Below are 15,742 nucleotides of genomic sequence, written 5' to 3' on the forward strand. Positions count from 1 at the left end.
CCTTGCTGCTTATCCAACATCTGGTCCTTCTGACACTGTGTAGTGCATACTCCAAAAAACTCTCCATCACTTTCTTCATCTCCTACTTTCTACTTTCTTCCTTGGCTTCCTAACTCATCAACTAAGACCTCCAGCCCCCCTCTGATTTTTATGCCTCTGCATGTCCAACAACCCCTTCCTTGCCAAGATAAAGTAAAAATCCTAAGAAAATGCATAAGCATAAGCTATTGCGCCAACTAGACCCAAACCGTCAGCACAGAATATGTAAGGAAAAGATAATAAAAGAATATATATTAAAACCTAAAACAATAGGAGGAATGGGTTAATAACTGGCAATGAAATAAAAAGATTACATTTGTACTTGGCCGTATGTAGATATGAGTAAAACGAGCATATCCATACTCAAAAAACTGAGAAATAGAATATGAATAATAAAAGTAAAAGACCTGTTCTAATGATGATTGGATTTTAAATAATCCTGTGATATTGGGCTTATGAATGTATCAATGCATAGGTGCCAAAAATAAGGTATCAATAATCCGTTATATGGTAGTGTGTGGAAAAATTAAGCGCAAAGTATAGAAAATTAAGTAATTTTTGTAAGCAGAGTATGAATTTTATCAAATTGCGGAGGGAAAATGTATGTAAATGGCAGTGGAAATGCTTATATGGTGTGCAAATATATTGTGGCACAATCAAAATTTACATGTAAAATAAGATGGAGATGCTATTTTAGGAAAATGATAAGGTTTGATTGAAATTAGGATTGGATGAGATGCCAGTTAGATTGCTGTATTTAGTTCTAATTCTTTGTGGAGGCCCTGCAGGCTTAGAGTGTTTAAGGTAAAAATCCAGAACGTTTCATATTCACAGAGCCTATTGAACCGTTCTGCATTGGTACAATTGGATGGAATACTTTTCACTCTAAGACCCTGGGTGTCTGGTACACTGTAGTTAATAGACCCGCCTTCTATGGCTCGGCAATGTTCGCTGAACCTAGCTCTAAGTGCTCTGATGTTAGAGCCCTTGCACACTGGGGCGGGGGGCGGCATCGGCGGTAAAACGCCGCTATTATTAGCGGCGTTTTACCGTCGGTATGCGGCCGCTAGCGGGGCGGTTTTACCCCCCGCTAGCGGCCGAGAAAGGGTTAAATACCACCGCAAAGCACCTCTGCAGAGGCGCTTTGCCGGCGGTATAGCCGCGCCGTCCCATTAATTTCAATGGGCAGGAGCGGTATTCACACCGCTCCTTCACCGCTCCGAAGATGCTGCTGGCAGCACTTTTTTTACCGTCCTGCCAGCGCATCGCTCCAGTGTGCAAGCCCTCGGGGCTTGCACACTGGAATGAAAGCAGCGGCACTTTCGGGGCGGTTTGCAGGCGCTATTATTAGCGCAATAGCGCCTGCAAACCGCCCCAGTGTGCAAGGGCTCTTATGTCCAACATACAGTAACCAGCATTGTAAACAATAAACAACAAACTTAGTTGAGCAGCAAAAAAAAATAGAAATAAAATAGCTTTTTCCGTTCACCTGAAAGGACATGTTAACATTGACATGTTAAGCACTTGGGTTTTTGGCATTGGAACATGCCTACCAGATTCCAGAGGAAATGTATAGACTCTAGCGTTTTTATTTTTTTGATTATACTTTAAGCTTGCTCTGAGCAACAAAGATAAGTTCTCTGATAAGGGATACCGATCCAATAGAGTTGAAGAAACTTTCACTTCACATCTGGTCAAATAGCACAGTAAAAACATCCAATAATGATCAGACTCCGATACAGTTTATCACACAGCATCACTCCATATTCAGATACATGGAAAAAAAAAATTAAATGAACACTGGAACATTTTGCTACAGGATACCATATTAGGTCCTTTGATTCCCAACAAACCTATGTTCACATACCGCAGAGCCCGCAATCTGAAAAGTCGTATTGCTTATTAGCAAAAGTAATAGCCCTATGGATGTGGTCAGGATTGATTTGAAATCCACGGCCTCTATTCCCAAGACTGAGTCCCTTTCTGATAATATTTATAGCATTAGAGCAAAAAAATCATCTGGTGGCCCCATACACACACTAGGTGTAGTTCCATGTAACCAAACCAGCAGCATACAAAGAAATTAGGGGAAGAAGGAAAGAGCTTCACCCGAGAAAAGTGGGTACTTCCTGGGACTATTTAGGCTTATATCCAGACTAAGTGGAAAGGTTATATAGTTTATTCAAGCAATATTGTCATTAAAAAATAATGCTATCCACAAACTGAAAACAGTTGACATATCAAAAAAAATAAATCCAAATAACAACCTTCACCACCCCAGAGACAATGTTGTCTAGACCAACAACAACGTTTCTGGGGTGGTGATGGTTGTTATTTTGATTTGTCAACTTTTTTATTTTGTGGCTAGCATTCTTTTTTAATGACAATATTGCTTGAATGCACTATATAACCTTCTCACTTATTCTAGATATATGCCCAAATAGTCCCAGGAAGTACCACTTTTCTAGGATGATGTATTTTGCTATTACCCCTTTTTGTCCTGTCCCTGGGCCCTTGTAGAGGACACCCTTCTTCCTGCTCCACCATTGCTAGATGGATAAGGCATCTGCTTTCCAGAGCATACATCCATAAGGAAAAGATTAATTTCACCAGAGCTGTTATCGCCCGGCCTTTTCAGCATTAAACATCTGTATCCCAGATCCTCCATTCACACATTTACCAAGTTCTATCAGGAGGACATTCAGGCCTCAGCTAATGTGAACTTTGGGCTACAAAGTGCTTCAAACTGTTAACTCAGTGCTTCGGATCTTGTGCACATCGCTGGATCGAGGTCAGGCTCAAGTAAGTTTAAGGGGGGGGGGGCTGTGGGTGAAGCTGCTTGCCAAAGTTTTTTTAACCTTAATGCATAGAATGCATTAACTGAAAAAAAACTTCTGCCTTTAGAAGTACATTAATATTCCCTTTCACAAAGTGACCGGCATATTTCGCTTCAGGAAATTAAACCTATTGCCTTCACAGTCATGATTTGTACAAACACCTGTACCTGTGCACCCTATTGGCATACAGGTCTACGGGCTTAGCACACAACCTAGCAAGGTTTTATGTTGGGATACTTTATTCTAATTCTTGTTTAGACAAGCTGTGACTGAAAATAACAGTAGAATTATTGGAGAATTTAAGAGAGTGACATTTTTTCTGACTTTTTAAAAGTATCCATTGGCTCCTGCATTTTTTTTTTTTTTTTAATAAGCTTGTTTATTTTAAGAAAACGCTCAAAGTACAGAGCTAAACAGAGTAGATACAGTTCCATACAATGGAAAGGTGAATGCAGTACAATTGACAGTTCTGCCAGAAAGGCTTGTAACTGTTGAAAGATGAAGCATAGAAGGTGTGCCCCTCTGTTTTAAGAACTAATGAGGAGAAGGGGAAATTATGTTGGAAAGAGAAAAAAAGGGGAGGGGAAAGAGTAAAGAGGAGTGTGATCAGCCTTGGCCTGTAGCTGAACAAGGAAAGAGTGGTATATCTTTGGATTCCAAATTGAAAATGTAAAGAGAAGACCAAAGTTAGTGCCATGATAAAGGAGAAATATAATCAAGTGAGGTTTTGTAAAGATAAAAACGTTATTCCAGCGTGGCACAGAAGTCTCGCAAGTAATACCATTTTTTTTTCCACCATAGATCACCATAAATCTTCCATTTGCATGGTTTCGTTAGTTTGCAAAAATCATTGTGTCAAAATGGGAGAGGAAGTCTGTTTCCATGGAATAGGAATGCATGCTCTGGCAGCATTTACTAGGCAGATTAGCAGTGTATTTTTTATCTCTTGACTGGAAAGTGGTTAATGTAAAACAGGAAATCCATATGGGCATTACTAATCGGGACCTCAGTAAGTTTGTAACCTGTGCCTGGACTACAATCAAAATGAAGTGTGAACAGGGTATTCTCAGAAAATGTGTAGCAGGGTACTCCTGTGCTTTTGCAGCTCCATGATACTAGTGAGCTCTGAGGATGCATCTTTTGTAGCATGTCCAGTGTTTTGTAACATGTAAGAAGCTTATAACATGTTTCCTGAATTATGTTGGATATCAATGTTTTGTGTGCTAGGAGCAGGATGCAGTCAATCTGGTTTTGTGTAGAGGTATAATCCAGTTCCTTTTCCCAAGCTTGAATATATGATATGATGCGTTGCATATTAACGCAACATGGCTTATAGATAATCCATTGGTTGTGGGTATGCTGAGTTTTGAAGTTCTTCATAAAAGTATTGAAAGACGGTACCACCAGTTATTACCAATGATATTCTTCTTTCATGTTAAATGGTGTCTCTGTGTTTTCATAGTAGTATAATGTGGATAGATCACCTATAACAGTGTACACCGATGCAGGTATACATACTACAGAAGTGATGGATAATCTCTATCAGTCTGTCCATGGACACATTTTTATTCTAATGAAAAAGGACAGCAGAGAGCTGCTTATCCTGCAGACAAACCACACAAAGGGAGACATTTTGTTACTTTACTGTTGTCAGACCCTAGGACTATGGCACCTGAGACAAGATTCATACCTCTCATCATGTATAGTGTTTCCAGAACACTAAGTGTGATCTCAAACTATATGGCACTAAACTATGTCATCTACCTGAAACTGTTAACATTCCCATGCACAGATGTTTGACATTGCTGCATGCAGTTAAAAGAAAGAAAATACTTGATCGTATGTATGTATGCTATTTTTACATATGGGAAATAATGACTTTTGTAAGCTATATCTAGATAGCCTAACTCACACATGCACACTGCTGCTAACTGCTTATCAGAAAGATTTAGTGCACAGCATTTGATGTTTCTTTTTCTTCCTTACAAACTTTCCACCTGCTTTACACATAAATGTCTCTTTCACAGGAAATGAAACATCGACACATAGCAAAGCCATTCTCTATGGAGAAATTACTGTATCAAATTGCAACAGCGGAGGCAAAAAAAGAAAACAGTCCAACTCTGGGTGTCATTTCTACTCTGCTCGGAGAGCTCAGGTAATAGAAAAGAGGCCTGTTGTATATGTTCACTGTGACTTTTTAAGGTCTAATGCATACTAGTGCACCCCAGCGCATGGAACTCTGGCATTTAGGTTCAGGTGGAAGGCACAGGTGCATCGTCCAGCCTTTTTGCTGGCAGTCTATAAAACTTTGGGCGGCTGAAAGCTGCTGCAGCTGGACGGGTCACCAAGCAATGCTAAAATTTATGGCAGTATGCTGCCATGGGCGAATGCGCACAACACAAGCAGTCTGCGTTCCAAGAAATCATCCTTGGGCGCATACTGCTCGAGATGTTAGAAGCACTCAGTGCATCGTCCAACCATAGCAGCTGTCAGCCTTTTATAGACTTTTACAGGCTGCTGGCAGGGGCGCTTTACAGTGTACCTGTTCCTTCCACTCGCACCTAAACTCTGGACCTTTAATGCATCAGCGGGGCTAAATGCCCAGTGTGCATAAGGCCTAAACGGTTTATTCTCTTTTGCTGGCTGCTAATTCCTCCTTTAGGTAAACCAGCTGGTTCGTCGGTACAAGATGGCTTTTCTGTATGTAGCAGACATATTGAAAACCTTAAATATAATATTAATGCTTGATCATACTCCAAGAAGATCTATTATTTTAAAAATTTTCAACTCCCTGGGGACCAAGTGTATTTAGCACTTGGTGCTGTTCAAAGTCACCCCTTTATTTCCAATCATTATGGCCAGACAGGTTCCAAAATTTGTCACCGTTATGAACAAACGAGCGCTACTCAGATTAGAGGCATTGCCCAGCTCAACCGGTTACATGCACTTACAATGCTTACTGGTATTCGTGTATGATATGGTGCTGTTTCACCTGTAATACTGTTTTTTTTGTCTACTATATAGCTATTGTGGCCAATGGGGTACCTGTTGATGAACAATAATCGTAACTATGTGTTGTAACTTCTCCCATCTCTCCATGCTCATAAAAGCAGTTTGTTTGAAATCAAAAGAAATACAAAAAAAGAATTATGAACTGTATGCATATAGGCAATATGCTGTTAACAAATACCTTCCCTGTTTAGGTGGATATTGTTGTAATGTCACTTACCCTGCATTACAAAGAGGCAGAAGAGCTTTGTAGTCTCGGTTGAGTGGCGGTCAATGCAGTTTCTAACTTGCTGTTTTGTTGGTCAGGGATACAGAGTTGAGGCAGAGAAAGGAGCTCTTTGAGGCGGGTCTCCACTCTTCTGCACGATACGGAAGTCATGACACCAGCAACTCGACTGTAGATGGGAAGAAGAAACCTCGGAAATGGTTGCAGTTGGAGAATTCAGAGAGGAGATGTCAAATATGCCAGCACCTCTGTTATCTTTCCATGGTAAGTGAAGACTTTGCTGACAAGGACCCATTGACAAAACTGTCAAACGAAGTCGACCTACTAAGTCTCATTTGCAAGGAAATTCACTGGGGTGCTAAACATATGTAGAGAGATTTTTGGACAATGCTGCTTGGGAAATGTAACTAAGCACTCTGCTGCTGTTAACACTGTGGATTTTCAGTGCTCTATAATTTAATTGCTGCATTTTGAATTATTAATTTAGTGTGGCTAGATGTTACTTTTTTTTTTTTTTTTTTCCCAAATAGCAATTTTAATATAGGTTTTAGTGATACAAGATAAAGGAACATGGAGAATCACAAACATTGTTCAGTGTATCCATGGTATTAAACATATGTTCTATATGACTTAGCTGGTAATAGTTCCTATGGTAAACAGGAAAGCAAATATAAAACGTTCATTCAGTTGCTGAGTTGTGTTCCAGTCTCCGCGACTGGAAAGGAACAAGAAACACACACAAAAAAAAAAATAGAAAAAGAAAACAAAGTTGTATGACCGGTGGTATATGGGAATTGGGAATAGGATAGGAGGGAAGAAAAGAAAGGAGGGAAAAGAGAAGATGAGCCTTCTGGTAGGTTTCATTACCTGGTCATTGTGGGTCCTCCCGGAGGTGCCACAGCTCCCAGACCCTGTTATGTGCCTCCAGCCTGTCTTGAATTCTAGCGGTCATTTTCTCCATCAGTTCTACATCTTTAATTCTAGAGTAAAGATCTTCAGCAGAGGGTGGAGTAGTACGTTTCCAATTTAGGGCTATGAGGCAGCGTGCTGCCGTGAGTATATGTCGCACTAATTTCTTATATGGTCTACAAATCTTTAGTGGTGATAAGCCCAATAGGAAAAATGTTGGGGTCGCTTGAACTTCGACTTCTAAGAGGCGGGAAAGGAGGTGACGAACCATCTCCCAGTACTGAGTAAGTAGTGGGCAAGTCCAATATACATGTATAAGAGTGCCTTTAGCTTCCTGGCAGCGCCAGCATTTATCTGAGCTATTAGGGAAAATTGTGTGAAGCACATCTGGAGTCATGTACCAGAAGTAGAGAATTTTGTATGAGTTTTCTTTATATAGTGTACACATTGAACTCTTCGCTGTCTGGTTCCATATTGCCTGCCACTGTGCTAATGGTAGTTCTTCCTTAAGGATCTTCTCCCATTTGAGCATGTAATAATGTTTACCTTGCTCCTCCAGGGAGATGACATTCAGAATCTTATAGATTCCTGATATGAGTCCCTTCTGCGAGTTACTTGCTAGAATGATGGTTTCAAACGGGGATGGAGGTGAAAATTGCAGGTTCGGGGCTATAGTTAGTGCATAATGTCGTATTTGTAGATACCCATAAAATACTTGTCTTGGTAAATTGTGTTTGGTCTGAAAAGGACAGCAGCCTACAGGTTTTGGGATCTACTATACTTCCAAAATGGAACAAACTTCTAGATGACCATGGGTGTGACATCTGGCACCTTGGGGTTACATACAAAAGATGTCAGGGTCGATCTTTCCGAGATTAGTTTATTAGAGTGAGTCAGTGTGCGCCAAGTCCGCTTTAGCATGGACATGGGGCCCAGGAGGCGTTCTGGAGCCACATCCGCATCTGCATTGCATAGTAGGTTATTCGGGTGTATTGGGGCTAGCCATAATTTTTCGATCTCTGTCCACTTATTGTATGATTTTTGAGTAAACCATGATGCCACAGCTCTCAACTGTGTAGCTTGGTAGTATTTAACGATATTCGGGGACGCCATCAACACCGTTTTAGAGATCCTGTGTCTTTTATAGTTCCATACAAAGTGAAGTAAATCTGATTGAAGTTTTTTCAGGTGTTTAAGTGGTATAGGTATAGGGAGTGTTTGGAAAAGATATAGAAGCTTCGGGAGGATGGTCATTTTAATAGATGCAATTCGTCCTAGTAGGGAGATATGATGTTTTTTCCAGTGAAGTAATAGGGATCTAATTGTGCTAAAGAGAGGGGGGAAATTTTCTTGATACAAAGTATTAAATTTTGGAGTGATATGGGTCCCTAGGTATTTCAGGGCAGTTGTTTTCCAATTGTAATTATAGTTGGATTTTAAAAGTGCAGTCTCAGCCTCGGGGATGTTAATGGGTAGAGCTTCTGACTTTGAGGCATTAATTTTGTATCCTGAGATGGTGCGGAATCGGTCCAATTCAGCGTGTAGTTTCGGAAGGGTAATGTGGGGTTGAGTCAGGGTGAGAATTATATCATCGTCAAAGAGGGAAATCTTAAACTCCCTATCTCTGACCATTATTCCCCGTATGTTTAAGTTATTCCTGATGGGTGCCGCTAGGGGTTCTACACATAGCGCGAATAACAAGGGCATCCCTGCCTTGTGCCGTTTGATACTGTAAATGATGTTGAGAGTGCAAAAGGAGTCCTGACCTGCGAAGAAGGATTGGAATAAAGATGTTTTATTGCCCGCAAAAAAGGGCCCTGAAAGCCCATGTGGCTCAGCGTGGCGAACAGGAATGGCCACCCCAAACGATCAAAAGCTTTCTCAGCGTCTAAACTAAGTAGCATAGAAGGGTCGCCCTCCCTGTTCGCCACTTCCACCAGATCTATCACCTTTCTAGTATTATCACTTGCTTGCCGTAGTGGAACAAACCCTACCTGGTCCTTATGGATCAGTGATGGTAGAATCATGTTCAGGCGATTGGCTAGAAGTTTAGTGAAGATTTTTAAGTCAGAATTTAACAACGCAATGGGCCTGTAATTTGCGCATAGGGAAGGATCTTTATCCGGTTTGGGAATCAGGGTGATGAAGGATTTCTGCATTTCCAGGGGAATATGGGTATCTTGAAGGAAAGGATTAAACAGTCTGCGAAGATGGGGGTAGCAAAAGAGGAAGAAATGCTTTATAGTATTCGTATGGGAAACCGTCCGGGCCAGGGGCTTTATGGGACGGTAGGGTTTTAATAGTAAGTTCTATTTCCTCATCAGTAATCTGTGCATTAAGTGCTAACAGATCTGATGGTTGGAGATGGGGAATTCCGCTTTGTTCTAGATATTGTTTCATTGTATGGGTCAGGTCAGGAGAGGGGGGGGTTGCTGGGTATGTCAGGATTGCTGTAGAGTTCTTTGTAGAAGTCCGCAAATGTGTGTGCAATGTCTTCAGGATGTGATAGTAACTGTCCCATTTTATTTTTTATCTGATTCGGAGATTGCATATGGGATCTCTCCCCTAATTTGTTAGCTAAAAGAGAGTGTGCCTTATTCCCCTTGTCGTAGAACATTTGTTTCAGCCTAGTCAGGGCCCTCTCTACCTGTCCCATAGCTAGATCATGGAGAGTTGTGCGGAGATTAGTTATTTTCCTTAGGTTAGATATCGTAGAGTTAGTCTGGAGCTTATGTTCAAGTGTTCTAAGTTCACGTTCCGCCTTTATTTTAGCAGCTAAGGCGTCTTTTTTTTAATGCTGATGAGATCCCTATACATTTACCTCTAAGGACCGCCTTGTGGGCCTCCCAGAGCGTAGGGAGTGAAACTTCCTGATTGGAGTTTTCTAAAAAATAGAGCTTGAGCGTAGAGTTTAATTCTGCTAGGGTCGGTTGGTGTTGGAGGAGGGATGTGTTCAACCTCCAGTTATAAGGTCTACGGACAAGGGTGCCTAGGTCTAGTGTGAGTAAAATGGGGGCATGGTCTGACCATGAGATAGGGCATATTTGCGCCTTGCGTGTCAGTTTTAGAATGTAATTATTAACGAAAAAAGTAGTCAATGCGGGTGTGAGTGCAGTGGGGGGCCGAATAGAACGTATACTGTCGACATCCCGGACAGAGAGCCCTCCATGCGTCAAAGAGCGCATATCGTCTAGTGATTTGTCTGAATAGTCTCGAGTCTCTATAGATCCTAGATGAGGGGGCATGTTGTCTGGCGGTCCACAGTGGTTGACTGAACGAGGTTAAAATCGCCTCCTAAAATAAGGACCCTAGGAGTGGATCTGAAAATTCGAGAGAATACCCTGGACAGAAAGCTATGTTGTTTAGTATTAGGGGTATATAGTGCACACAACGTCACTTCTTGTGTTTGCCAAAGTCCTTGCAGTATAATGAAGTGGCCGTTAGGATCTAGATGTTACTTTTTAATGTGCTTTCTTTGCATCTGTATGGGTGCGAAGAGGCCCCTAGCATTCATCCTAGAATTAGTTTTTGGCTAAACAGCAAAGCTCAAAAAATAGATTTCTGTAATCTTTATGTCAGTACTACAAAGTGTAACCTGTCCACACCTTGTAGAACCAAGACTGGTCTTTGCGAAAAAATACAGTGCAATCCAAAATTAGTTCCTCCCCCTATTCACACAGTGCATACATGGCCAGCTAGCTGATGGAGAATGACCTGTACCCTTCCGTACAGATACCTCTGTAGCCAACAGATAAACAGCAGAATTGCTGCTATAATGACATAAACAAACCTATGGTAATCTTAGGGGAAAAAAAGTGAAATTTATGGTTAATTCAGTATTTTCTGTAGAAAACATACAATAATGTTTTCTTGTGTTTACAGATTTATAGGGAAAGATGAGGTCATTTAACCACTTGACGACCGCCTCACGCCGATGTACGTCGGCAAAGTGGCACGGACAGGCAAAATCACGTACAGGGTACGTGATTTGCCTTCCGCGGGTGGGGGGTCCGATCGGACCCCCCCCCGGTGCCCGAGGCGGTCGTCTTTTGTCCAGCGGCGATCCGTGATGAGGGGGAGACCATCCGTTCGTGGCCCCCCCCTCGCGATCGCCGCCGGCCAATGAAAACACTCCTTTGCTGCTGTATGCTAAACAGCAGCAAAGGAAGTGATGTCATCTCCCCTCGGGTCGGTATTTTCCGTTCCGGCCCGAGGAGAGAAGACATCTATGTGAGTGCACAACACACACACACACAGTAGAACATGCCAGGCACACAAAACACCCCGATCCCCCCCCCGATCCCCCCCCAATCACCTCCCCCCCCCCTGTCACAAACTGACACCAGCAGTTTTTTTTTTTTTTTTTTTTTTTTTTTTCTGATTACTGCATAGTGTCAGTTTCAGTGTTGGGACAGTTAGTATTACCCCCCTTTAGGTCTAGGGTACCCCCCTAACCCCCCCTAATAAAGTTTTAACCCCTTGATCACCCCCTGTCACCAGTGTTGCTAAGCGATCATTTTTCTGATCGCTGTATTAGTGTCGCTGGTGACGCTAGTTAGTGAGGTAAATATTTAGGTTCGCCGTCAGCGTTTTATAGCGACAGGGACCCCCATATACTACCGAATAAATGTTTTAACCCCTTGATTGCCCCCTAGTTAACCCTTTCACCACTGATCACCGTATAACCGTTACGGATGACGCTGGTTATTTCGTTTATTTTTTATAGTGTCAGGGCACCTGCCGTTTATTACCGAATAAAGGTTTAGCCCCCTGATCGCCCGGCGGTGATATGCGTCGCCCCAGGCAGCGTCAGATTAGCGCCAGTACCGCTAACACCCACGCATGCAGCATACGCCTCCCTTAGTGGTATAGTATCTGTACGGATCAATATCTGATCCGATCAGATCTATACTAGCGTCCCCAGCAGTTTAGGGTTCCCAAAAACGCAGTGTTAGCGGGATCAGCCCAGATACCTGCTAGCACCTGCGTTTTGTGCCTCCGCCCAGCCCACCCAAGTGCAGTATCGATCGATCACTGTCACTTACAAAACACTAAACGCATAACTGCAGCGTTCAGAGTCAGGCCTGATCCCTGCGATCGCTAACAGTTTTTTTGGTAGCATTTTGGTGAACTGGCAAGCACCAGCCCCAGGCGTCAGGTTAGCGCCAGTACCGCTAACACCCACGCACGCAGCATACGCCTCCCTTAGTGGTATAGTATCTGAACGGATCAATATCTGATCCGATCAGATCTATACTAGCGTCCCCAGCAGTTTAGGGTTCCCAAAAACGCAGTGTTAGCGGAATCAGCCCAGATACCTGCTAGCACCTGCGTTTTGCCCCTCCGCCCGGCCCAGCCCAGCCCACCCAAGTGCAGTATCGATCGATCACTGACACTTACAAAACACTAAACGCATAACTGCAGCGTTCGCAGAGTCAGGCCTGATCCCTGCGATCGCTAACAGTTTTTTTTGTAGCGTTTTGGTGAACTGGCAAGCACCAGCCCCAGGCAGCGTCAGATTAGCGCCAGTACCGCTAACACCCACGCACGCACCGTACACCTCCCTTAGTGGTATAGTATCTGATCGCATCAATATCTGATCCGATCAGATCTATACTGGCGTCCCCAGCAGTTTAGGGTTCCCAAAAACGCAGTGTTAGCGGGATCAGCCCAGATACCTGCTAGCACCTGCGTTTTGCCCCTCCGCCCGGCCCGGCCCAGCCCACCCAAGTGCAGTATCGATCGATCACTGACACTTACAAAACACTAAACGCATAACTGCAGCGTTCGCAGAGTCAGGCCTGATCCCTGCGATCGCTAACGTTTTTTGGTAGCGTTTTGGTGAACTGGCAAGCGCCAGCGGCCTAGTACACCCCGGTCGTAGTCAAACCAGCACTGCAGTAACACTTGGTGACGTGGCGAGTCCCATAAGTGCAGTTCAAGCTGGTGAGGTGGCAAGCACAAGTAGTGTCCCGCTGCCACCAAGAAGACAAACACAGGCCCGTCGTGCCCATAGTGCCCTTCCTGCTGCATTCGCCAATCCTAATTGGGAACCCACCGCTTCTGCAGCGCCCGTACTTCCCCCATTCACATCCCCAACCAAATGCAGTCGGCTGCATGAGAGGCATTTTTATGTCCTCCCGAGTACCCCTACCCAACGAACCCCCCCAAAAAAGATGTTGTGTCTGCAGCAAGCGCGGATATAGGCGTGACACCCGCTATTATTGTCCCTCCTGTCCTGACAATCCTGGTCTTTGCATTGGTGAATGTTTTGAACGCTACCATTCACTAGTTGAGTATTAGCGTAGGGTACAGCATTGCACAGACTAGGCACACTTTCACAGGGTCTCCCAAGATGCCATCGCATTTTGAGAGACCCGAACCTGGAACCGGTTACAGTTATAAAAGTTAGTTACAAAAAAAGTGTAAAAAAAAAAAAAAATATGAAATAAAAAAAAATAGTTGTTGTTTTATTGTTCTCTCTCTCTCTATTCTCTCTCTCTATTCTGCTCTTTTTTACTGTATTCTATTCTGCAATGTTTTATTGTTATTGTTATTGTTATTATGTTTTATCATGTTTGTTTTTCAGGTGTGTAATTATTTACACTTTACTGTGCTTTATTGTTAACCATTGTTAACCATTTTTTTGTCTTCAGGTACGCCATTCACGACTTTGAGTGGTTATTCCAGAATGATGCCTGCAGGTTTAGGTATCATCTTGGTATCATTCTTTTCAGCCAGCGGTCGGCTTTCATGTAAAAGCAATCCTAGCGGCTAATTAGCCTCTAGACTGCTTTTACAAGCCGTGGGAGGGAATGCCCCCCCCCCACCGTCTTCCGTGTTTTTCTCTGGCTCTCCTGTCTCAACAGGGAACCTGAGAATGCAGCCGGTGATTCAGCCAGCTGACCATAGAGCTGATCAGAGACCAGAGTGGCTCCAAACATCTCTATGGCCTAAGAAACCGGAAGCTACGAGTATTTCATGACTTAGATTTCGCCGGATGTAAATAGCGCCATTGGGAAATTGGGGAAGCATTTTATCACACCGATCTTGGTGTGGTCAGATGCTTTGAGGGCAGAGGAGAGATCTAGGGTCTAATAGACCCCAATTTTTTCAAAAAAGAGTACCTGTCACTACCTATTGCTATCATAGGGGATATTTACATTCCCCGAGATAACAATAAAAATGATTAAAAAAAAAATATGAAAGGAACAGTTTAAAAGTAAGATTAAAAAAGCAAAAAAATAATAAAGAAAAAAAAAAAAAAAAAAAAAACACCCCTGTCGCCCCCTGCTCTCGCGCTAAGGCGAACGCAAGCGGCGGTCTGTCGTCAAACATAAACAGCAATTGCACCATGCATGTGAGGTATCACCGCGAAGGCCAGATCGAGTGCAGTAATTTTTCCAGTAGACCTCCTCTGTAAATCTAAAGTGGTAACCTGTAAAGGCTTTTGAAGGCTTTTAAACATGTATTTATTTTGTTGCCACTGCACGTTTGTGCGCAATTTTAAAGCATGTCATGTTTGGTATCCATGTACTCGGCCTAAGATCATCTTTTTTATTTCATCAAACATTTGGGCAATATAGCGTGTTTTAGTGCATTAAAATTTAAAAAAGTGTGTTTTTTCCCCAAAAAATGCGTTTGAAAAATCGCTGCGCAATTACTGTGTGAAAAAAAAAAATGAAACACCCACCATTTTAATCTGTAGGGCATTTGCTTTAAAAAAATATATAATGTTTGGGGGTTCAAAGTAATTTTTTTGCAAAAAAAAAAAACTTTTTCATGTAAACAATAAGTGTCAGAAAGGGCTTTGTCTTCAAGTGGTTAGAAGAGTGGGTGATGTGTGACATAAGCTTCTAAATGTTGTGCATAAAATGCCAGGACAGTTCAAAACCCCCCAAAATGACCCCATTTTGGAAAGTAGACACCCCAAGCTATTTGCTGAGAGGCATGTCGAGTCCATGGAATATTTTATATTGCGACACAAGTTGCGGGAAAGAGACAAATTTTTTTTTTTTTTTTTTTTTTTTGCACAAAGTTGTCACTAAATGATATATTGCTCAAACATGCCATGGAAATATGTGAAATTACACCCCAAAATACATTCTGCTGCTTCTCCTGAGTACGGGGATACCACATGTGTGAGACTTTTTGGGAGCCTAGCCGCGTACGGGGCCCCGAAAACCAACCACCGCCTTCAGGCTTTCTAAGGGCGTGAATTTTTGATTTCACTCTTCACTGCCTATCACAGTTTCGGAGGCCATGGAATGCCCAGGTGGCACAAAACCCCCCCAAATGACCCCATTTTGGAAAGTAGACACCCCAAGCTATTTGCTGAGAGGTATAGTGAGTATTTTGCAGACCTCACTTTTTGTCACAAAGTTTTGAAAATTGAAAAAAGAAAAAAAAAAAATGTTTTTTCTTGTCTTTCTTCATTTTCAAAAACAAATGAGAGCTGCAAAATACTCACCATGCCTTTCAGCAAATAGCTTGGGGTGTCTACTTTCCAAAATGGGGTCATTTGGGGGGGTTTTGTGCCACCTGGGCATTCCATGGCCTCCGAAACTGTGATAGGCAGTAAAGAGTGAAATCAAAAATTTTCACCCTTAGAAATCCTGAAGGCAGTGATTGGTTTTCGGGGTCCAGTACGCGGCTAGGCTCCCAAAAAGTCTCACACATGTGGTATCCCCGTACTCAGGAGAAGCAGCTAAATGTATTT

At 42.7% G+C, this 15,742-nt stretch overlaps 1 protein-coding gene across 3 annotated transcripts in view; it reads left to right on the plus strand.

The window, feature by feature from the left end:
* The window catches only part of JARID2 (jumonji and AT-rich interaction domain containing 2), a 342,752-nt gene that overhangs the window by 308,970 nt on the left and 18,040 nt on the right, over positions 1–15,742 (plus strand). For 2 of the 3 annotated variants that reach the window (XM_073631095.1, XM_073631094.1), the window contains exons 14-15: positions 4,904–5,034; positions 6,195–6,378. In XM_073631095.1, the coding sequence (XP_073487196.1) occupies positions 4,904–5,034; positions 6,195–6,378 (315 nt within the window). Of the gene's footprint in view, positions 1–4,903; positions 6,379–15,742 lie in introns of those variants that run through there. The other variant, XM_073631096.1, reaches the window with a different exon arrangement.

Source organism: Aquarana catesbeiana, linkage group LG05, assembly GCF_042186555.1.
Source record: "Aquarana catesbeiana isolate 2022-GZ linkage group LG05, ASM4218655v1, whole genome shotgun sequence".
Lineage (NCBI taxonomy): Eukaryota > Metazoa > Chordata > Amphibia > Anura > Ranidae > Aquarana > Aquarana catesbeiana.